At 41.1% G+C, this 25,192-nt stretch overlaps 1 protein-coding gene across 3 annotated transcripts in view; it reads right to left on the minus strand.

The window, feature by feature from the left end:
* Positions 1–1,303: 1,303 nt before the first annotated feature.
* The window catches only part of FGD6 (FYVE, RhoGEF and PH domain containing 6), a 58,940-nt gene continuing 35,051 nt past the window's right edge, over positions 1,304–25,192 (minus strand). For 2 of the 3 annotated variants that reach the window (XM_035128371.3, XM_088651868.1), the window contains exons 10-21: positions 21,589–21,647; positions 20,675–20,746; positions 19,168–19,236; positions 17,990–18,073; positions 16,817–16,896; positions 16,088–16,190; positions 14,766–14,912; positions 13,889–13,991; positions 12,530–12,660; positions 6,176–6,304; positions 5,608–5,756; positions 1,304–5,060 (exon numbers count right to left, since the gene is read on the minus strand). In XM_035128371.3, coding sequence (XP_034984262.1) covers positions 5,024–5,060; positions 5,608–5,756; positions 6,176–6,304; positions 12,530–12,660; positions 13,889–13,991; positions 14,766–14,912; positions 16,088–16,190; positions 16,817–16,896; positions 17,990–18,073; positions 19,168–19,236; positions 20,675–20,746; positions 21,589–21,647 — 1,163 coding nt within the window. In that variant the 3' untranslated portion in view covers positions 1,304–5,023. Of the gene's footprint in view, positions 5,061–5,607; positions 5,757–6,175; positions 6,305–12,529; positions 12,661–13,888; positions 13,992–14,765; positions 14,913–16,083; positions 16,191–16,816; positions 16,897–17,989; positions 18,074–19,167; positions 19,237–20,674; positions 20,747–21,588; positions 21,648–25,192 lie in introns of all 3 variants that reach the window. The other variant, XM_088651867.1, reaches the window with a different exon arrangement.

Consider the following 25,192-nt stretch of genomic DNA (forward strand, 5'->3'; position numbering starts at 1 on the left):
AAAAAGACAATGAGAAGGCTTTCCTCATTTGCCTCCCTTTCTGCAGAGGAATATCTGAGGTCATTGGGAGTGTCAAAATGGCTTCAGGATTGCTGTCCTGTACCATTTCAGACACATGGTTTGTATACTTACGTATGTGTTTTGCCTTGTACATTTAATTTATATTTGAGACCTTTGAATTATTGTAACAGTATCTTGCCCCTTAATGAGTCACTGTAAAAACTGAATCTGCTTGGGACCTCCGGAGATCTAGATGTGAGTGAATAAGTACCGTAGTACTGTTGCTTGGGAAGCAGGTGAGCCAAGGATGGGTGTGCAGTTTACCTTTGATGTAGATGTATTCCTTCACCTCCTCCGCTTCAGTGCTGCTGCTGCTTTGGGAAGCTTAGGTGATTGTGAGCAAGACTGCAATCTTGTACAGTACACAGTTATCTGGGAGTAAAAAAATGCCCCTTTTCCTTCAGAAGATAGACTTGGCCATTGTCATTAATGTTTTAATTGAAAAATTCATCTGGCTCCAGCTCTGTTGACCTGCTTATGAACTTGAGCAGGTCACTTGTCTCAGTCAGTAGTCTGTCTAGGTGTGCACAGTGATTTTTTTCTAGAAAAGACGTGCCGGAACTCATCATGAATGCCTCCCTTGTTCACTTATAATGTCAATGGCACCCACACTGAGTTCCAGCTGGGGGAAAAAGCCCTGAGTGTGAACCAATTGAGTACAAGTCACTTGGCTCCATCCCGTTTCAGGCCAAGGGAACCAGCGTTTGTCCACAGACAGCTTTCTGGGTCATGTGGCCAGCATGACTAAACCACTTCTGGTGCAATGAGACACAGTGACAAGTGCCAGACTGCACGGAAACACCATTTAGCTTCCCAACGCAGTGATAACTATTTATCTACGGTACTTGTGCTGGTATGCTTTTGAACTGCTAGGTTGGCAGAAGCTGGGACAACAACGCAAGCTCACCCTGTCCTGTGGATTCAAACAGCAGACCTTCCAATCAGCAAACCCAAGAGACATGGTGGTTTAGACCACAGCACCACCTGTGTCCCTATGTAGTGGTATACACTGTAGCGTAGCCTTGTATTTAAGTGATAGACAAGGAATTGCATTGAGGTGTGTGAGTGTCAGGCTGATTGAGGAGGGATGGATTGCTTTGTCCCTCTATGTATGTCCAACTGAACAACCAAGTGGGTTTCCAAAAGAGGGACAACCCCTCCATGGCCAACATAGAAATGCAAAACTCTGTCCCCCTTTTGCCTGGCCCTGGAAGACTAATAAAACATTTTGTAACTAGTATGGTCTTATTTTATTTCTTTATTAAATTTATATAGCCACCCATCAATAAATACTTCCTTGGTGGCTTACAAAACAAATAATGAAGACAAGTGTACAGTATTTAAAATCAATATGCAACAAAAATTACAACATTTTATTTATAAATTACTTATTTTACAAGGCTCCTCTAAGTGAATGGCTGCTAAAAAGAGCAGCAGCAAGCATCCCGGGGAGGGGGGGGGGCTGACAGTGCAGTAGAAACTCCCAGAAATATGCCCAGGTATAACGTCTAGCACTTTTGTTTTATTTTGAAACACCCAAACTCCATAACTGTGACTGATTTGCAGGCATCTCATTACAGGACCCAAGCTATGTTTCTTTGGAAAGAAGTGCACAGGGGGCAGAGACAGATTGTCAGCCATATGGCTGTCAAATCCAAATTTTGTATTAGGTAAATCTAACAGTGGCAGAGAATATTTTGGGCAAGCAGGTAAGTAATATTTTATCAATACACACAAAGTGTTTATTATATTCAGGAGAATCTGCTTTTACTCATTTGCCACTGGGCGGGGGAGACACGTCAAATTTATTTTGATAAAAACATAACTACGTATTTCTGATTACTTTGTTATTTTAATTTGCAATATTAAAGGTTCTGTTCATTTAGTTATTGTCAGACAGTACAATCTATAAGAGCACTTGAAAAAATATAGAACAGTAGTTGAAGCAAAACTGTCAGTGCCTCTTACATTCTGTGACACTTCTACACTTGAGATCACTGAAGCCTGTTAAGCATATTTCTTAAATTGTTAAGGGATTACATAAACATACCACATTCCTTTTTTGCAGACACTTAATTGGAAACAATATTGGTTGCTCTTTTCTACAGCATCTACTTGACAAGGAGTAAATCACTATAACTATATCAACTCCCTCTAAACCAGACCACAGCAGCGGTAATTAAATAAATCAGAACCCAGGAGGTCATCTTGCAACATCATTGTGCACAGCACATCTTTTGATTCATTTCTCCCTTCCTGCTAATGGCAGCTCTACTGACCAAGCCATCTCTGAACTATGCTTCAAAATGTTTCCAGATTCAGCACCAAGAGCAGGGGAAGAGTGAAAAGGCCCAGCACCCTCACGCAAGCCTAAAAGGGCTGCCTAGATTGTGACTGCAGTGTTTGTTACTTGGTTCATAATGGTAGTGTTATTTGCCGTCTTACATTTCTTTTCAAATACTCAGGAGCAGCCTCTGCCAACCTAGTGCTGTCCAGCAGCTGTTTTGGGGCTACAACTCATATCAGCCTCAAGTCTCCGAGTGTGCTCCAAATTCTTCCTTTGTAGTCACACTTGACCAGTGCTTTTTGAACGCAGTGCCTTTTTCAGAAAAAAAGGGCTCAAAATTGAAGGCATGGCTGTGAAGGAGGAACTGGGAGGACACCCAAGCTTTAGAGCAGTATTATTCAACCTTGGTGCTGATGGGACTACAACTCCCATCCTCACCAGCAAGCTTAGCCAATGGTCAGAGGTTATGGGTACTGTAGTTCAACAACATCTGGGGGCCCAAGTTTGAAGAATACTACTTTAAAGTGTGCTCTCAATATTTCATATCAACTGATGTGATATGCCAGGTATTGGCATGTGGGTGGCCCCACCCAGGTGTCAATATGACCTGCAGAAAGTTGGCCAATTTGGGATTCCATCCCTTGAGCTGAAAGTGGCTTCCCACTTCTTCTTTAGGCAAAACTACTATACTAGCAAGCTCCTTGGTATTTTGCTATCATTCTTCCTGCTTATTAAGAACTCTTACGCAATCACCTTGGGGTTCACTGTTGGGTAAAAAATGTTGTGTGTAGCACACTCTGTACATGGTCCAAGACAAAGTGGGACTGTGAGGCGGGAGCAGAGTGTACCAGCCTTCTTCAACCAGTGCACTCCAGATGTTGCTAGACTCCAATTTCCATTAGTCTTAGCCTGCATGGCCAAGGATCATGGACTCTGTAGTCCAACAGCTCAAAGGCACCAGCTGGGGAAAGCTGAACCATACAGAATAGCTCCTCAGTTCTAAGGGATTTGAATCTTCCCATTGAAAACAGATACCTACTAACATGAAATGAGTTGCTTTTTTTCTCCCACATAGGCCAGCCAATATATTCAAAAATAAAAAATGCACATTCCCTAAGATAAAGCAAAATCTTTGGGACCATATGCTCATCTTTGGAAGCAAGGCAATTTTTCTGTTAGTGATGCTTTTGATACAACCACCCTTGTACTAGAAGCTAACAAAAAAATCAACATATATTTTTCTTCTTCCACATTGTAAAAATAATTAAGAACAATGATGTGAACAAGCAATTTGGTGAACACCAAAGTATCCTATTCTGAAATGTTCACCAGGATATTTTCAGCATAGATACAAGAACTGCATAATTACCCACCTTCCTAACGTTCTAAATACTATTTCCCTGACTTGTCCTACCTTGTAGTAGTACTAGTTTCAATTATTATATACACACATTTTCCAAATATTAAATAAATATACAATTACTAATTGAGTGCTTTCATTTTAAGTAACAGTTTGCTAATATAAAAATACAATAGAAAAATAAAATAGAAAGATTTTTTGACGTGTCCAGCAGATCAAATTGTGATTGAAAACGAGAATGACACCCCTTGTCAATGTTATTCCCCAAAAATATTGTGCATTCTTGATACTAGAATTCCAGTTTCAGCTTGTGTTAAAATAGTACAGAAAATTTAAAAATCCCCTGTTAAGCCCTTAGCTATCATATTCTACAGTATGTATGTGACCTTCTTTTGTTTCTGTGGGAAATCGTGTATCAGGGAAACGTTATTATGCTGAAAACAAACTTTATCCTGCTTGAATGATCTGATTCACGCTTCAGGAAAATACAATGATTATGAACATTAATTTTAAAATCACTTCGGTATTTATGATTTGATACCATCTGTGGTGTAATGTTACACGGGCAGTTAGAATAATAATCCTTTCAGCTTTCTTTTAAAAACAAGGGCAGGAGGAATTTACAGGCGACTTTTGCAAGTGGATATTAACAGGTCCTCTTTGAAGTGAAATTGAATACACAGACTCATCGTTTCATTATGCTATTCTGGAGTCAGCCGAGAACAGTATATGATCAATGGAAGTAATTTAGTTTAAGTGCACATATGGAAGTGTTTACATGTTCATGAATCTTTCTATATGTATACTTAAAAAGGGCTCAGAAACTATTAATCTACCTTGCACTGAGAAAGATTGGACAGCATTTTAGTCAAATTATCACAGATAAAAAATAAGCATAAGGAGAGGCCTGAGAGCCTGCTGAAAGGCCTTGCTCCTTAAACTTTCCAAAAGCAAAATGAACAGGAAGCCTGAAATAGTGCCCATGACAAACCAAGGAGCAACCGCCTGCTACAACTTTTCAACAAACAAAATTCCCTAAGGTCAAGGACACTTTGGAATTCAATGTGAATCTCAGAAATGATTCTGACCATTAAGTAAAACAGTGACAAAGTTTTTAATAAATAACACTTTTTGTATGACAAAAAGACAAGTATACACATTTCTTTAAATATTCCTGAACAAAGATGTTATGCCAGTGAACAATCCAGCTTTGCTTAGGTTGGTGTTTGTAAAATCTGATGACTCTTCAATAAACAGAACCATAGTATCGACCTTGTCATCGGACTTTCTTTCCTTTAAGTAACAAAGCAAGCATGCTACAATATTGTGGCTTCTTGAAAAGCTTCTATCCACCTGTTTGAAAAGGAAAAGCGTTTAATATATTTTGAGCAAACAGAATGGTTTCCAGAGCTTGTATAATTGAAAACTTTCAACTCCATTTGTCACAATATTTATAAAGTACTGGTATATCCAGACACTATTGAACAGCTTTCAAAATCATGAATAAAAACTGCAAAGGACCATGAGATTAGAATGAAAGTATATTTTGAACGTATGCAGTCTTGAACCAGCATACAGCTTGCTGATATCCAATGTATAGGGAGAAATATGTAGTTTTCGCTCCCATTCTTTTGCACTTTGCAGAAGCAGCATGTTTCTGCTTGTTCTTTTTACAAAAGCCTAGTGCAAGGACAGGGCACATTAATCCTTTCCCTAATTTTCTGCAGTTTGTGAGAAGGAGGGCAGAGGCTTTGTAAGTGAACTTGAGGAACCTCTTCTGACTGAAATGAACAGGCCAATCATACCTGTATATACTTCTACAAAACTGTATAAATCCCCTAATAAAACTTAAATAATCATGAGACTTTTTAATTAGCATTTTTTTAAAATGCTCACTTACTTTTGTGTTGAATGGGGATCATCCGCTTTGAATATATAAAATAAAGTATTCTTGTGCAGCAAATGGAAAAGTTTAGATTCCGAGTGTTCATCTTGGACTTCAGCAACTGTAAATCCCAATAAAGGCTGGCTCTCCAATGCAGCCACATCCTAATTTTACAAAGAAAACTACTGTAACCATTTGCAAAATAATCTAAGGTGTCAATAGCTTTCAGAAAAGTGTTTCGTGCAATATCAGGGCATCACCAGATCCATGGGATTAAGGTTTCCTTATGGGATTTCAACACCATTTGTCTATTTAACCAGAGAGCAGGAACAGGCAGTGGATACAGCAGCAGAACCAATCCAGTGCTCTGACCAGTGTGTCTACAGACTCTGCCTCCACCCAAGCAAGCTATAGCGTCACCAGTGTCGGGAGGGCAGCTCTGCCCCATCACACCAGCCACTATTGTCCGTGATTTCCTGAAAGCCCCCTAAAGGTCTGAGCAGGCCTTTAGACTCCATTCCCATCATCCCACTCATTCAACCATGCAATGTTCTACATTAACTTGTGGGATCCGATTTCTCACCTCACTAGCAGCATATGTGTAGAGCACCTTATTTTTTATCACAAACCACAGGTGTTTCCATGGTTTTTTGCTGCCCTTTGATCTGTATAAGTAGCCACTCATTGAAGAATCTTCTGTATTTGCAGATACCTGAAATTAGAACAAACATGGTACTCGTAAGAGTGCATAAGATTGAACAAATAATGTTTTGATTATACAGTACCAACATTCTTCATCTAACCGGAAATGTTGGTATGAATATCTTTATTATAATCCTGCTAAAAAAAGCCTGAAATAACACAACATTATACATGAGGCTAAGGATATGCCACAATTTCCAGCTGAGAAAACCTGAGCTCTCACAGTAAGTTGCTAGGCAATGGTAACTCGTGCTGTGTTTTCCAGGACTGGTTATACAGTAATCCTTTTGGCACTCATTTCAAAGCAGAATTGAAGTTCTACTCAAAATAGATCTATTGAAATTAATGAACCTAATTTAGTCATGTAAATCAACTTCATTGGGCCTAGTCTGAGCAGGGCTAGCATTGCATTGGATACAACCTTGAACTCATTTCTCCTTGAAATATGGCAATAAATATAATCTAGAATCTCAGGCATATAAAAGTTATGACGCTGGAAGATGAGCCCCTCAGGTCGGAAGGCGTCCAACATGCTACTGAGGAAGAGCGGAGGACAAGTACAAGTAGATTCAGAGCTGATGAAGCGGCTGGGCCAAAGCCGAAAGGACGCTCAGTTGCGGATATGCCTGGAAGCGAAAGGAAAGTCCGATGCTGTAAAGAAAAATATTGCATAGGAACTTGGAATGTAAGAACCATGAGTGGAGGTAAGCTGGATGTGGTCAAAAATGAGATGACAAGAATAAATATCGACATCCTGGGCATCAGTGAACTAAAATGGAAGGGAATGGGCGAATTCAGTTCGGATGACTATCATATCTACTACTGTGGGCAAGAATCCTGTAGCAGAAATGGAGTGGCCCTCATAGTCAACAAAAGAGTGGCAAAAGCTGTAATGGGATGCAATCTCAAAAATGACAGAATGATCTCGATACGAATCCAAGGCAGACCTTTTAACATCACAGTAATCCAAGTTTATGCACCAACTACCGGTGCTGAAGAAAGTGAAATTGACCAATTCTATGAAGACCTACAACACCTTCTAGAAATGACACCAAAGAAGGATGTTCTTCTCATTACAGGGGACTGGAATGCTAAAGTAGGGAATCAAGAGATAAAAGGAACAACTGGCAAGTTTGGCCTTGGAGTTCAAAATGAAGCAGGGCAAAGGCTAATAGAGTTCTGTCAAGAGAACAAGCTGGTCATCACAAACACTCTATTCCAACAACACAAGAGACGACTCTACACATGGATATCACCAAATGGACAGCATCAAAATCAGATTGATTATATTCTCTGCAGCCAAAGATGGAGAAGCTCCATACAGTCAGCAAAAACAAGACCTGGAGCTGACTGTAACTCAGATCATCAGCTTCTTATAGCAAAATTCCAGCTTAAACTGAAGAAAGTAGGAAAAACCACTGGGCCAGTAAGATACAATCTGAATCAAATCCCTTATGAATACACAGTGGAAGTGAGGAACAGGTTTAAGGATTTAGATTTGGTGGACAGAGTGCCTGAAGAACTATGGATGGAGGCTCGTAACATTATACAGGAGGCAGCAATGAAAACCATCCCAAGGAAAAGGAAATGCAAGAAAGCAAAATGGCTGTCCAACGAGGCCTTACAAATAGCGGAGGAGAGGAGGCAAGCAAAATGCAAGGGAGATAGGGAAAGATACAGGAAACTGAATGCAGATTTCCAAAAAACAGCAAGGAGAGACAAGAGGGTCTTCTTAAATGAGCAATGCAAAGAAATAGAGGAAAACAATAGAATGGGGAAAACCAGAGATCTGTTCAAGAAAATTGGAGATATGAAAGGAACATTTCGTACAAAGATTACCATAATCAAGGACAAAAGTGGTAAGGACCTAACAGAAGCAGAAGACATCAAGAAGAGGTGGCAAGAATACACAGAGGAATTATACCAGAAAGATACGGAGGTCTCGTACACCTCAGGTAGTGTGGTTGCTGACCTTGAGCCAGACATCTTGGAGAGTGAAGTCAAATGGGCCTTAGAAAGCATTGCTAATAACAAGGCCAGTGGAAGTGATGATATTCCAGCTGAACTGTTTAAAATTTTAAAAGATGATGCTGTTAAGGTGCTACACCCAATATGCCAGCAAGTTTGGAAAACTCAGCAATGGCCAGAGGATTGGAGAAGATCAGTCTACATCCCAATTCCAAAGAAGGGCAGTGCCAAAGAATGCTGCAACTACCGCACAATTGCGCTCATTTCACACGCTAGCAAGGTTATGCTTAAAATTCTACAAGGCAGGCTTAGGCAGTATGTGGACCGAGAACTCCCAGAAGTGCAAGCTGGATTTCGAAAGGGCAGAGGAACCAGAGACCAAATAGCAAACATGCGCTGGATTATGGAGAAAGCTAGAGAGTTCCAGAAAAACGTCTACTTCTGCTTCATTGACTATGCAAAAGCCTTTGACTGTGTCGACCACAGCAAACTATGGCAAGTTCTTAAAGAAATGGGAGTGCCTGATCACCTCATCTGTCTCCTGAGAAATCTCTATGTGGGACAAGAAGCTACAGTTAGAACTGGATATGGAACAACTGATTGGTTCAAAATTGGGAAAGGAGTACGACAAGGTTGTATATTGTCTCCCTGCTTATTTAACTTATATGCAGAATTCATCATGCGAAAGGCTGGACTAGATGAATCCCAAGCCGGAATTAAGATTGCTGGAAGAAATATCAACAACCTCAGATATGCAGATGACACAACCTTGATGGCAGAAAGCGAGGAGGAATTAAAGAACCTTTTAATGAGGGTGAAAGAGGAGAGCGCAAAATATGGTCTGAAGCTCAACATCAAAAAAACCAAGATCATGGCCACTGGTCCCATCACCTCCTGGCAAATAGAAGGGGAAGAAATGGAGGCAGTGAGAGATTTTACTTTCTTGGGCTCCTTGATCACTGCAGATGGTGACAGCAGTCACGAAATTAAAAGACGCCTGCTTCTTGGGAGAAAAGCAATGACAAACCTAGACAGCATCTTAAAAAGCAGAGACATCACCTTGCCGACAAAGGTCCGTATAGTTAAAGCTATGGTTTTCCCAGTAGTGATGTATGGAAGTGAGAGTTGGACCATAAAGAAGGCTGATCGCCGAAGAATTGATGCTTTTGAATTATGGTGCTGGAGGAGACTCTTGAGAGTCCCATGGACTGCAAGAAGATCAAACCTATCCATTCTTAAGGAAATCAGCCCTGAGTGCTCCCTGGAAGGACGGATCGTGAAGCTGAGGCTCCAATACTTTGGCCACCTCATGAGAAGAGAAGAATCCTTGGAAAAGACCCTGATGTTGGGAAAGATTGAGGGCACTAGGAGAAGGGGACGACAGAGGACAAGATGGTTGGACAGTGTTCTCGAAGCTACGAACATGAGTTTGACCAAACTGCGGGAGGCAGTGCAAGACAGGAGTGCCTGGCGTGCTATGGTCCATGGGGTCACGAAGAGTCGGACACGACTAAACGACTAAACAACAACAACAAAGAATCTCAGTACAAACCAGGAGTTAGTTAATGAAAGAGCTGGAAGAAGAGGAGACATTTCCTTGAAATGGAAGGTGGTATACAATGTTCTCTGAGCATGCTGTATGTTCCATATGTATGCATGTGAGCTGTTCACATGCTAAGGTGAAGCAACGTAAAACATATTGCAGATATTCTTCTACTCCCACAATGCAGACCACAGATATTCTCTCCAAAATGTGGAGTGGCTTTCCTACAATAGGTGTCTGTTACGTCCCAAGGGGGATTCCAAACCATGAAATTGTCTCAATTTTTTATTTTCACTGCTTTTCAGAAAGATGAGTAATAACGTTTTAGTAACCTAAGGCTACCATGAGATGATTCCAGGGACTATTAAAAGGCAAGGATGACTGGGTTAGATTAGAATGAGTAGTTGGGACATGTTAGTCTCAAATCAGAACAATGAAAGTGACTGCAATGCATGCCAGGTATATTCCCTGACAGAAAGTGCTATAAAAGAAAGTTATTGTTCTAATTAATATTTTCCATTAGATGCATCTTCCTACATTTTGCCCTATAATGGTAATTTTAATGCAAACTGTAGAGAGAGGATTTAAACACACCTTTTTAAATTCCTAACTGCAGCTTTAAGTACAGTTCAATGTGAACAGTATGGATGAAAGCACCCAAGACTATTTTCAACAGGACATAGCTATAAAGGGTAATAAAACTAAAAGGTATTTAAATAAATTCACCACTTTTCCAGAAAGAGACGCCTTCAGCATGAAAAATTATTTGGCAGTAAGACAGCATCCCTAGAGAGAGAGAGATGGGCCAAATGGCACACTGAACTTTTGTGTGTCAACAATCTATCAAGGCAGCATATTGAAGGTACCGCTCGTAACATCTTTTCCGGGGAATGTGCATGTGCAATACACAGAGAGAATACATCAAGAATTAAAGTAACTCCGAACAACGGGGTGCTAAAAGGTTTCCTACAGCAACAGCTGGTATATGAACACAATCAAACTACATAAATAATTTGTTTCATGAAATTCCTCAGGCTGTATGATGGGAAGCAGACAAGGGGGGAAAGGTTGCCTAATTGAGATTCTACGAATACTCTGTATCAGTATATGCAAAGAAATAGCACACAGTACTACTATGCTAGGGACGCGGGTGGCGCTGTGGGTTAAACCACAGAGCCTAGGGCTTGCTGATCAGAAGGTCGGTGGTTCGAATCCCCGTGACGGGCTGAGCTCCCGTTGTTCGGTCCCTGCTCCCAGGGCCGGCTCTAGGGGTAGGCTGGGTGGCGTGGGGCGCCAGGGCGCCGGGCCGGCAGGGGGGCGCCGCACGGCAAAGCTGTGCTGCGTGCTGTGCCCGCCCACCAGGGCGGGGGCGCCAGAGCGATCTCCGCACCACGGCGCCAGACATGCTTGAGACGGCCCTGCCTGCTCCTGCCAACCTAGCAGTTCGAAAGCACATCAAAGTGCAAGTAGATAAACAGGTACCACTACAGCAGGAAGGTAAATGGCGTTTCCATGTGCTGCTCTGGTTTGCCAGAAGCGGCTGTGACATGCTGGCCATATGACCAGGAAGCTGTACGCCGGCTCCCTCGGCCAATAATGCGAGATGAGCACCACAACCCCAGAGTCGGTCATGACTGGACCTAATGGTCAGGGGTCCCTTTACCTTACTACCATACTAAATGTGAGCACCGTAAATATTCAACAGTCCCCAAGATAGCAATTCATATGCATAAATATATGTTCCTTTTTGCATGCTTAACAAATAATTATCCAGTCATTTTTAAATTTAGAACAGTGAACATGAACATACATTCACAAAAATCATACCCAGCATTGTAGAATTGTAGAAGCCCCCCCCCCTGTCATCTCTCTCTATAACTCTCCTATGGGTCTCCTGAGCAGTCTCCTCCATCTAAAAGACTCTATTTCTCTCTTTCACTTTGGGAATGCTGCATTGTGACAATTCACTTCCCACGTGGTGCAGTATAATATTGGTACAACTGTATAAATGGAAGCCTGCAACAACATCTGTGGCCTACTGGAGCACAAGTACTTTGCCCAAGAATGTTGAAGCAAGTAGTGAGGAAGTTAAGAAGGACAGCCCTTCCCACTCTTTTACCTGGTGACCAAAATAGAAATGTGTGTGCAAATCACTGGTATTTCACCAATTGCAAGAAGCACAAGAATTATAATGGTCAGGTTTCTACATACTAAACCAAAGGACCTCACATAGTTATCTCTTCTGTCTATGTGCCCAGGAGGATTTTTGCAAAGTTTAGTTTAACTCTGAAAGGACTCAAGTTTAGCGTTGGGATCCCTGGTTTGTACCTGGCTTGAATCGAACTAGTCATGTACTTGGTCCCATAATAAGAGGTAAGAGGGAGGAAAGTTTCATTCCACCATGCTTCCCACAATTCAAATTCCCTAGCCATGGAAGGAATTGGAGACAGGTAACACAGGGCAATACTGTATAATATCTGGGGCAGAGGAGGAGGATTGATAGTGGCAGTGGTTGCACCAAGGGAGCAGCACAGTGCAAATTAATCTTCAACCACACCTGACTAAATATATTTCAACTATCTGTCCTATTAAAAGTCTATACCAAAAAAAAATAAGATGCTACACTTGAAAAGATATCCCTTCTAAAAGCAGTTTACTAAAGATTAGCAATGGCGCCATTAATAAAAACAGATAATTTAATACTTAATACTATGCAACACATACTTCCTTAAGAGCAGCTGGGATCTTTTTCTGCTTTCTTCCAGATGGGATACTGTGCAACACTGTGGATAAGGTGCTAGACGGAGTTCTGTGATTTACTGGGGAACCATTTTTAGGAGGTGTGTTCAGCTTATCTGAAATGGAAACAGTTACTTTTGTACTTCATACAAATGGAAACATCAATTTAGAGTGAATTTCTTCACGAATTGCAAGTTTTAAGTGCACACCATCTGCCCACCCGGAGATTGTCATTCTAATAATAATTATTATTATTATTTATTATTTATACCCCGCCCATCTGGCTGGGTTTCCCCAGCCACTCTGGGCGGCTTCCAACAGAAAAATGAAATAAAATAATCTATTAAACATTAAAAGCCTCCCTAAACATTGCTGCCTTCAGATGTCTTCTAAAAATCTGGTAGCTGTTTTTCTCTTTGACATCTGATGGGAGGGCGTTCCACAGGGCGGGCGCCACCACCATTCTAGTTTCTCACATACTATTTGTACACACTGGCAGAGGAAGAGGTGTGCCCCCCCCGCCCGCACTGGGTGCCACGCCTCCGCAGGTGCATGCCACGCCCCTGCAGGCAGCGCACTATGTCCCCAGGACACGCCCAGCCACACCTGCTCTCCGCCCCCAGTGCCAGAGCATGAAACTCTGCCACTGTTTGTACATAAAAAAAATTCCTTCAGTAGCACCTTAAAGACCAACTAAGTTTTTATTTTGGTATGAGCTTTCGTGTGCACACGAAAGCTCATACCAAAATAAAAACTTAGTTGGTCTTTAAGGTGCTACTGAAGGAATTTTTTTTATTTTACTTCGATCCAGACCAACACGGCTACCTACCTGTAACCAGAACTGTTTGTACATATATTGCAGTTTTGAATGTGCTTAAACCTATGGTCCCATTTTCAGTGAATAAGCCTGCCTTCTGAACACAGCAGGATGGTGGACAAGTATTTGGGGGTGATGGTTAAAACAATATTCTCTTGCAAAACTGCTGCATAACAGATGTAAGCTTTTACTGCTATCCATATTAAATCAACTATAAAATGCAATGCGAGTTAATCCATGTTATGTAAAACATGAGTAAAGCAGGAAAGGATATTAATCTGAGCGGTATATTTTCATCTGGAGAACCACACTGTTTAAAACTAAAACAATATTGCATTATTATTGTCTTTTGGGAATTTGATTCTGTTCTATTTAATCCTCAAAAAATTGTGCCACTACAAGGCATGCTAAAATGAAGACTGCTCCAATTTAGGGGGTTCACATGCCCTGAAAACATGTTTGTAGCAAAAAGAGAAGCATCAAAAATTGAAAAGCTGGTTTAGCTTTAGACAAAGTTTTTACCTTACCCTGTTTTTGTAACTCATTAAAGCAATAGTCACATACTCTTGCAGAGTGATGTTTCATATAGTCTAGCCCATGCTTATTTGATGAACAAGCTTGGCAGATTATCTGGAAAAGGAAAAGAAACATGAAGTACACACACCACACATCTCTAGTTTACATTTTAAGATGATAAAGATATGTGGTTCAAAACAATCAGAGAGCTTTCCTATTAGAGTCCTGCTGGATCAGGCCAGTGACCCATCTAGTCCAGCAGCCTTTTTCCACAGTGGTCAAGCAGATGCCTATACAACAGCACTATTCTCACTCGGGCTCCCCAGCAGCTGGTATTCAAAGGCATGCCATCTTCAATACAGGAAGCAACATATAGCCATCCTGACAAGCAGACAGTCATAGCACTTATCCTCTTTGATTTCTTTCTAATCCTGTTTTAAAGCCGTCAAAGTTTCTGAACACCATTACATCTTGGGGAAGCAAATTCCCATGCATTGTATGGAGAAAGTTTATATATATATATATCCTCTGTCCTGAATCTTTTAACATATCACTTCTTTAGAAGGTTCTAACATTCAGCTTCATCCAGGTTCTAGTATTATGAAAGAGGGAGAAAAACATTCCTGTGTCCACTTTCCCCACATAATACATCGTTTTGGACATCTCTACCCTGTCCCCGTCCCCCCTCCCCCTTACTTGCTTTCCCCGCTAGACTTAAAAGCCAAAATTGTGGCTTGATTCATAGGGAAGTCGCCCCAGCTCATTGAATGCACTGCAGTGTGATCTTATCAAAACTGCAACATTTCTTTAACAGGCTGCAGTCAAGTCCAACCACAGAATATTTTGATTAATACAGTAGCTACAATATGGCTGTGAAATGTTTCCAACCTTCCCACATGCTCTGCAATGGTGTCTTCTCCATGTGAGTGTGAACTCACTAGTACAGATCATACACATGGTAGCTCTAGTATCAGGAATCCAGATTGGCGCCTTTGACCCTATAGGACTATCTTCGGTCTCTTTTTCTGGGTCTGCCTAAGGGAGAGAGGAAAGAAGATCTCACATGATCACAGATTTAAAGAAACAACCACCACAATGTTCTAGTTTTCTAACTAGTGCGGTACATATTACAACTCTTCACCAGTTGATGAAATTAAACTGAATTGTTTTTAGCAGACGTCAGTGTGAATTTGGGGGTGTGGGGAGGGAAGGGAACACAAAGCTTTCATCAAGGAGGCATAGGGGGAGGAGATCATTTGGGCCTCTTGCATATATTTGAGATTCAACTGCAGGAAAACTCCCCAAAGAGGAGCATGTTTTAGCAGCATTTGTTACTTTACTATCAAGCATCTGGTGGGGAACTGAAACCTACCAGCGAGGCAGAACAGAGGGGGGGAAAGGCCATTTGCAGGTGCAGGCTGAATCCAAATCACACCAGCAAATGGGCAAAGTGGGTTTTGCTGACAGCAAGCCCTTTATGCTGCACAAGGGAGTTCCTAACAGAGAACTCCTTCATGCAGTTGGTCCCAATGGGGCTCACAGTCAGTGCCATCCAGATGACTGGAGCCATCAGTGAGCCACACATGCAAAGGAACAATCAGGAGCTCATTTTAAGCTCCTGACTGTTCTTTTGTAGCTACATCCTTACCTGCCCCACACCTGACATTACAGGTGAGTGCAATTTGAAGAAAATGGCCTGCATGCCAAATCACAACCCTTGCTGGGCCTTACTAGGCTTGCAGGTCAGAGGTTCCCCTCCCCTGCTATTATTTTTCTTAAAACTTCTTACAGTAAGAAGTACCTGGGACCAAGTACCTAGTAGAGTAATGGTCTCTCCCTCACTGGAGGTCTTCATGCTGGAGGTTATCTGTTGGCTATGCCCTAGCTCTGGATTTCCTGGGTCAAGTATCAAGTTGGACTCTGATGGCCTACAAGGCCTTCAACAGAAGATCACTCTACTAGGTAATTGATTCCACAGTTGAACTGTTCTTACTGTTAAGATGTTTCCCCTAATGTACTACTGAAAAATCACTCACCAGTAACACAATAGCTATGTAACGGTTATCAACACAGGACAAACAACCGGCCTTTTCTCCTGGCATTAAACCCTTGTGCCTTTGGCATGCGTAACAGGTCTATGGACCCAAATCACCATCTCTGCCATACGGTGTGTACAAGCAACAATCTGGACCAGAACAATTTGGACATACCTCTTCAATACTTTTACTGGGGTTAAAAGTGATTCTTTTCTTTGTATATTCTTCGATTGACCTGGAGATGGCTTCTAACCATTCATCTCTTTCTGTGGCAGAACTGTTGGGGGTAAAACACATACAACAATTTGTTTATTTAAAAGCATTTCTATACCACTTAGTGTTACAGTCTAACAACCAAGTAATGTATTATTAAAACAAAAACATAATCTAAAACCAATAAAACAGCAATATAAACAGAGAAACATATAAAAGTGAATCAAACAAAATACAGGAGATTCAAACACATAAAGCAGGGTCCAATCTCTTGGGACCGGGAAAGCCTGGGCAAAAAGTTTTGATGGTTGCTACTTCATGTATGGCAGAGAGAACGACATTCCATAGTACAGGGAAACAGCAGAAAATGCCCTTTTTCAGGTCACCACCCTATGACATTCTGTAGGGTGCTGTAAAGTAAAATTTTACCAGTTGATCTATGTGATCTTACACATCTCTTTAAGGGCAGGTGGTCTTTCAGGTAACCAAGTTGTTTAGGGCTTTATATGTTAACAACAAGACATTGAACATGGTCTAGCAGCTGATTGTAAAGCAACTTTCTCACACCCAACATAACTAAGCAGCTTTGTCCTTTTATCACAACATTTAACTAGCCAATAATTATTGAGGAGGAAGCACTAAGCAATACTTTGTTATCAAAATACACATAATGTTGTGCCCAAGGCATACCTTGCTGACAGAATGAAAGATCGCTCTACACTTTCTATGTTCAGTTCATTCTGATAAGCTTCATGGGTTGGCTTTCTAACCTAGGAAGGAAAAAGAATGAATAATCCAGTTGTAAAACAAGAAAAACAAATGTTCTGTCAACCTGCCATCTCAAAAGGCTTAGCAAAGGAAAAAGGCATAACAGACCAGTACAGTAGTTTCAGAAATTAGAAGCAGAAGACAATTTCAACACACACACACACAAAAGGAGTAACATTTGCAGGAGAGAAAAAAACTTTTAATCTGGGAAACCCAGATATTGGAACGATGAAAATATTTGGCCTGGTTCGCACATCACGGTAAGCTGAAACCTGCCTAAGAGTGAAGGTACCAACTCCCAGGGAAGAGATAGTGGCAGATTCACTCCTCCTCAGTCCTTCAGTTTGGTTTAGCATGTCATCCATATCTGGGCTCACAGTTCTGGTCTCTCCAGAGTAACCATAAACCAACAACAATCCTTGGCTATTGCTCATGGTTAGTCTGGAGGGATTTCAACCACAAGCCTGCGTTCAAACAACATGCCAAGCCATGGCTAAATTCAGCATGGCACAGCAGCAAAATTACAGCAGAGAGGCAAAGTGGCCATGATCTCCTCCCTGGGAGTCTGTGCTATGCTAAGACATGGCTTGACTTAATGTAACATGTAAACCAGGCCATTTTTTCTCTCCGAGAGCAGTAGCATGAGAGGGGGGCCTATTCTGCAGTGCTCCCCTTCCCAGGTTGTGGAGTGCTCTTTCCTCGAAGACAGATCTTGCACAGTATGTCTTTTGTTGGCACAGCTTTTGGGGAAGGACGGGGGACTGTGGTGGACTGTATTGTACAAAGATAAGATACCTTCCTTCAACTGAATACTGTTTTAAATTGTTTTGATCACAAACTAATACAGTTTTATGAGATTGTTTATTTTCAACTAGATGTTACATCGTTTTATCTATGAATGTACCCCGGGACTATTAGTGAAGCAGGGAAAGACGCACATAACAAGCATGTTAGAAGCACAAAAGGCTATCAGTAAATGAAAGACTGTATTCTTTATCAGCATTATAGTATGTCTTAGCACACATTAAATGTCTGGGCAGGCATTCAAGCTGTGAGTGACAAAAACATGTTGCAGAAGAAATTTTATCTACTCACTTTCATTCCAGCCAGTGACAGCATGTTGTTGAGTTTATACATTCCAGACTGTACGGGAGTTGTATACAGCAGAGTATCATTAAACTGCAATATAAATATTTTTAAAATGTAACTGAAATTACATGTAACATATAGGGAATTTTGTATGTTTCACATAACAACTTCCACCAACACAGGGCAAGGTGCAGAAGACCATCTCTGCCCTCTTTCTATCTTCTTTGTTCCCCCATTGTTCATGTTTTTCCTGCCCCTGGGGCAGAAAAGACAAGCAGCAAGGCCTTGCAGAATGTCCCCCTCTCAGTGAGTTTCAGTGGGTGGGTGGGTGCATTTTGATGATGACAAAAGTGGTGGGATTGAGGGGAGGTCCATTCCCCTTCCACCTTAGGTGGTGAAACAGGACAGGCTGTCCGTGTCCCCAGGCTATGCTGGGCCCATAACAATATTCTGTAGCCAGGCAAGGCAACCCAAGCTTGTTCTCTCTGTTAGGAACATCCTGTGACCTTTTTCTCCTCAGGTCCCCATGTGTAGGCTACTCAGCACAAGGATTTCATTAAGTTCCATGCAGAGGAAGCCACGCTGTGGCCAAAATTCACTTGTACCAGTCAAGATTATGGAGTTAAAATCACCCTGCTGCTTCCAGTTATCATCATCATCATCATTAATATTAACAACAACAACCATTATTATTTTTTCTTGCAAAGTTCACCCAAGTGATGTTGAATGCATGAAGCTTAATCAAATTCAGATCTGGCCATTTAAATATTAAAACTTGCTTTTGCAGTGTGTCCTTGTTTCCTTGATAAGCAAAGAATCATTTTTTAATAACATTATTTAGGATAGATTAAAATAAAACATTGCAAGTATAGCTAAATGCTAAATAGTTGCCTTGATAGCATTTGATCAAAGACCCTGATGCATCTGAAAAAGAACCTTGGACTTTGAGCAGAACATTTTTCAAAAATAAATGCTACATTAAAAAAAAACCCCAGCAGGAGAGAAAAGATGCTTTATTCACAAAACCACTGTGAAAAGGAGACAATGATAGCATAAACTGAAATATAAATTATTCAAAACCATTAACTGGAGTTGCTAAGATTTTGAAATTGCAGTGGGGACTGACTGTACCATTATGAAATCACTCTAGCATTAGGTATGTAAAAACATCCATGGCATCTTACCAAAAAAAACATTCGCGGCTGCATAACCTTCCTGGACAGTTTCATCAATGTTCCTTCTTTCAAAAAGACCTGGGCATTCAAGCAAGCAAATAAATGTAGTCAGTTGCTAGGAGTATAAAACTCTCCCAAGGAGAGAGAGCAAGAGCAGTTCCATTTTCAAACATAGTATTAAGTACATACAGGTGAAACTTGGAAAATTAGAATATCGTCGAAAAGTGCGTTTATTTCAGTAATGCAACTTAAAAGGTGAAACCAATATATGAGATAGATGCATGACATGCAAAGCAAGATATGTTAAGCCTTTATTTGTTGTAACTGTAATTATTTGTCGTTAGGCGGGTCAATTATAAATGGAATGTAATTAATGAAATGTAATAGCGATGTTTATTTTTGTATTATTGTAACTATTTGTTTTATTACTGTGGAATTTCCAAAAGAAAGCATTTGTAAAAGTTAAAAGAAATAATAATAATAATAATAATAAGTTGCATTACTGAAATAAATGCACTTTTCGATTATATTCTAATTTTCCGAGTTTCACCTGTACTAGCCAAGAGCCCAATAAGACAACAGAGCAATACTGTAGAGACAGGAAAGGGCACTGCTAAAAGAGAGGTGGTGGGATTGCTAGGAGAGGAACAGCTACTCCTAGTACTAGAAGTAGTTTGTAAGGCCAGGATGCTGCTTTTGCAAGTCAAGTGGGAATGGGACCTACTTGTTCTGCCCAGAGGCAGTATGGCAATGTGGGATGGGCAAATACAGGGGTGCCAACTTGAATAAAATATTTGGGGGTGGGGAGAAGGTAAGTTCCACCCCACCTAATCGATTACATGACTTGATGCACACACCACACCATTTGTATGGCAATACCCATCAATGTGTTTTTTTTTTGGGGGGGAGCCAAAGGGACCTCAGCCCCTAGGAGTTTGCTCTTATGGACAAATATTTGGTTGGTTGGCCTAAGCTAGACTTTTCCAGCCTAGTTTCCTCCTGACATATGGAAATATAATTCCCATCAGTCAGCCAACACAATAGGAGTTGGTAGTTCAAAATATCTGCACAGCACCAGGTTGAGCAAGGTTGGACTAAGCCAGTGATGGCCAAACTTGGCCCTCCAGCTTGGGACTACAACTCCCATCATCCCTAGCTAACAGGACCAGTGGTCAGGGATCACGGGAATTGTAGTCCCAAAACAGCTGGAGGGCCAAGTTGGTCTAAGGCTCTAAACAGACCCCCACAGTGCACTACACACTAGACTAATGGGCTACAGTAGTGGCACCAGCCTTTGTTTGTCTTATTCCCATCACAGGAATTAGCACCTTTGCCTTTGCAGAGGCAATAGTTACTATCACAGATGGAGGTGGCTGATGAAACAAAGAAAAAGGAACCCCAGAGCTTCCTTTTCCCTTTTAGAGCTAAAACCCATAAATGGGCCATAAAAGTGGTTTTCACACACTAAGGTTTGTTTGCTTTTTGCAACCTGCTTTTTGCTTGTTGGTGAACTTACCCTTCCTGGCTGTACAATCTCATGATGACCGTTTAAACTGTACTGTATTTGCATAAGTTTCTGAAAGTTGTCCTAGAGGGTGGAAGCATAAATAAAGTTCTTGTAAACAAACTGATGAAAAGTTCCATGGCGGAAGAATCCTCTGCGAACACCAGGGAGCCACATTAGTTGTTCACTCTAATTGGCTCCAGAAGTGTTGAAGTCAAACACACTTCCACATTCTATGGTGTGTACCAGTATGGGGAAAAAACCACACAAATCAGAAAAGGGATATTTGCTGAATTAAAGGAGCTGAGCACAGGAGATTTAAGCCTTAGAGCTTAAAACTGTAGAGTTAGTTCTACACACAGGCCTCCACAATTTAACACACACTGCCCGTAATAGTAAAAAGCTCAATGTTCTCTCCCTTGTTTCTCATTCGTAAAGAGAATGAAGTTGCTTCAAGTGACCCATTTAAAGTCATGTATAATCATATCTCTTATCTAGAGATCTATGAGCTTTCCAGGCAACTCAAATGTGTCATGGTTCAAACTGAGATCCACAAAGTTGGGCTTTCTAGTATACAGCTAAAGTAAAATGGCAAAATACAGACAGACAAAACCCCACAAAGCTGCTGAAAACCATATTAAAATGTTATTTCATCAAGCCTTCAAAATGGAAGTCTGTACCCCAATTTTTGTCTTTATAGGATTTGAACAGATTTTTCATATGGGCTATTCTTGTAAATGGATGATATATATATGCTTAAAATTATATGTTATTCCTTCGACTTTTCTTATATATGTGGCTTTTATATATGTTCATATTATATCATAAATCACTTCAGGATGCCTCATGGGAAGAGATTAATAGATAAATAATATTTATAATCATAATTATTATCACCAACATTATTCCACAACTGAGATACTTACTCCCTGTTTCATGATGTCATTAGCATGGTTAGCCACTTCTATCACAACAGCAAGAGCATCTTGAAAACAAAACAAAATGTATTTCAGCATTGACTACAGTATGTGAGCCAGTATTAATGGAAAGGACATTGTATTTCACAACTTAATGGAAAAGTTGACCAACAAAGTTCAAGATCAAGGGAAAAATACAAGATCAGAAATTTTTTATGCAATATGGTTTCGATTTATTTCATATGCATTAACAAAGAAAGATGATTATCAACCTCTCATGACTCATGGGGACATGGCAAGACACCTTAATTTAATTTGGAAACATCTGTATAATAATAAATGACACCACTGTGCTCAACAGGGAGGGTGGGGGAAGGTAATTTTTGGGGTATGTTTTCTAAAGTTGTTATATCTGAAAACGATTCCTGAAAAGGCAAGGACACTGTGGAATAAATCTTAAAACAGTAGCTCAGCATCAACAAACATCAGGAAAATAGGCAAGAATGCATGAGATTTTAAACCTTCCAACTGTGGGAGTAAGAAGCTTATATTCTCAACAGAGGCAACTAAAATCTATCAGGCTACATTAGGCCTGAGGAAGGTCTGCAGTCAAACATAATATGGCCTTTGCCCCCTGACACAGAAGAGTTCACACCCCTTGATCCCTCAGAGTTTTTGTATCAGGAACCTCTGTAGCCTTAAGATAGCCAGCAACTATAACACTATAACTATAACTATAACAGCGTTATGACGCTGGAAGATGAGCCCCTCAGGTCGGAAGGCATCCAACATGCTACTGAGGAAGAGCGGAGGACAAGTACAAGTAGATTCAGAGCTGATGAAGCGGCTGGGCCAAAGCCGAAAGGACGCTCAGTTGCGGATATGCCTGGAAGCGAAAGGAAAGTCCGATGCTGTAAAGAAAAATATTGCATAGGAACCTGGAATGTAAGAACCATGAATGGAGGTAAGCTGGATGTGGTCAAAAATGAGATGACAAGAATAAATATCGACATCCTGGGCATCAGTGAACTAAAATGGAAGGCAATGGGCGAATTCAGTTCGGGTGACTATCATATCTACTACTGTGGGCAAGAATCCTGTAGAAGAAATGGAGTGGCCCTCATAGTCAACAAAAGAGTGGCAAAAGCTGTAATGGGATGCAATCTCAAAAATGACAGAATGATCTAGATACGAATCCAAGGCAGACCTTTTAACATCACAGTAATCCAAGTTTATGCACCAACTACCGGTGCTGAAGAAAGTGAAATTGACCAATCCTATGAAGACCTACAACACCTTCTAGAAATGACACCAAAGAAGGATGTTCTTCTCATTACAGGGGATTGGAATGCTAAAGTAGGGAATCAAGAGATAAAAGGAACAACTGGCAAGTTTGGCCTTGGAGTTCAAAATGAAGCAGGGCAAAGGCTAACAGAGTTCTGCCAAGAGAACAAGCTGGTCATCACAAACACTCTCTTCCAACAACACAAGAGACGACTCTACACATGGATATCACCAAATGGGCAGCATCGAAATCAGATTGATTATATTCTCTGCAGCCAAAGATGGAGAAGCTCTATACAGTCAGCAAAAACAAGACCTGGAGCTGACTGTAACTCAGATCATCAGCTTCTTATAGCAAAATTCCAGCTTAAACTGAAGAAAGTAGGAAAAACCACTGGGCCAGTAAGATACAATCTGAATCAAATCCCTTATGAATACACAGTGGAAGTGAGGAACAGGTTTAAGGATTTAGATTTGGTGGACAGAGTGCCTGAAGAACTATGGATGGAGGCTCGTAACATTATACAGGAGGCAGCAACGAAAACCATCCCAAGGAAAAGGAAATGCAAGAAAGCAAAATGGCTGTCCAACGAGGCCTTACAAATAGCGGAGGAGAGGAGGCAAGCAAAATGCAAGGGAGATAGGGAAAGATACAGGAAACTGAATGCAGATTTCCAAAAAACAGCAAGGAGAGACAAGAGGGTCTTCTTAAATGTGCAATGCAAAGAAATAGAGGAAAACAATAGAATGGGGAAAACCAGAGATCTGTTCAAGAAAATTGGAGATATGAAAGGAACATTTTGTACAAAGATTACCATAATCAAGGACAAAAGTGGTAAGGACCTAACAGAAGCAGAAGACATCAAGAAGAGGTGGCAAGAATACACAGAGGAATTATACCAGAAAGATATGGAGGTCTCGTACACCCCAGGTAGTGTGGTTGCTGACCTTGAGCCAGACATCTTGGAGAGTGAAGTCAAATGGGCCTTAGAAAGCACTGCTAATAACAAGGCCAGTGGAAGTGATGATATTCCAGCTGAACTATTTAAAATTTTAAAAGATGATGCTGTTAAGGTGCTACACCCAATATGCCAGCAAGTTTGGAAAACTCAGCAATGGCCAGAGGATTGGAGAAGATCAGTCTACATCCCAATTCCAAAGAAGGGCAGTGCCAAAGAATGCTCCAACTACCGCACAATTGCGCTCATTTCACACGCTAGCAAGGTTATGCTTAAAATTCTACAAGGCAGGCTTAGGCAGTATGTGGACCGAGAACTCCCAGAAGTGCAAGCTGGATTTCGAAAGGGCAGAGGAACCAGAGACCAAATAGCAAACATGCGCTGGATTATGGAGAAAGCTAGAGAGTTCCAGAAAAACGTCTACTTCTGCTTCATTGACGATGCAAAAGCCTTTGACTGTGTCGACCACAGCAAACTATGGCAAGTTCTTAAAGCAATGGGAGTGCCTGATCACCTCATCTGTCTCCTGAGAAATCTCTATGTGGGACAAGAAGCTACAGTTAGAACTGGATATGGAACAACTGATTGGTTCAAAATTGGGAAAGGAGTACGACAAGGTTGTATATTGTCTCCCTGCTTATTTAACTTATATGCAGAATTCATCATGCGAAAGGCTGGACTAGATGAATCCCAAGACGGAATTAAGATTGCCGGAAGAAATATCAACAACCTCAGATATGCAGATGACACAACCTTGATGGCAGAAAGCGAGGAGGAATTAAAGAACCTTTTAATGAGGGTGAAAGAGGAGAGCGCAAAATATGGTCTGAAGCTCAATATCAAAAAAACCAAGATCATGGCCACTGGTCCCATCACCTCCTGGCAAATAGAAGGGGAAGAAATGGAGCAGTGAGAGATTTTACTTTCTTGGGCTCCTTGATCACTGCAGATGGTGACAGCAGTCACGAAATTAAAAGACGCCTGCTTCTTGGGAGAAAAGCAAAGACAAACCTAGACAGCATCGTAAAAAGCAGAGACATCACCTTGCCGACAAAGGTCCGTATAGTTAAAGCTATGGTTTTCCCATAGCTGGACCATAAAGAAGGCTGATCGCCGAAAAATTGATGCTTTTGAATTATGGTGCTGGAGGAGACTCTTGAGAGTCCCATGGACTGCTAGAAGATCAAACCTATCCATTCTTAAGGAAATCAGCTCTGAGTGCTCCCTGGAAGGACAGATCGTGAAGCTGAGGCTCCAATACTTTGGCCACCTCATGAGAAGAGAAGAGAAGAATCCTTGGAAAACACCCTGATGTTGGGAAAGATTGAGGGCACTAGGAGAAGGGGACGACAGAGGACGAGATGGTTGGA

Source organism: Zootoca vivipara, chromosome 9, assembly GCF_965207765.1.
Source record: "Zootoca vivipara chromosome 9, rZooViv2.hap1.1, whole genome shotgun sequence".
NCBI classification, from domain to species: Eukaryota; Metazoa; Chordata; class Lepidosauria; order Squamata; family Lacertidae; genus Zootoca; species Zootoca vivipara.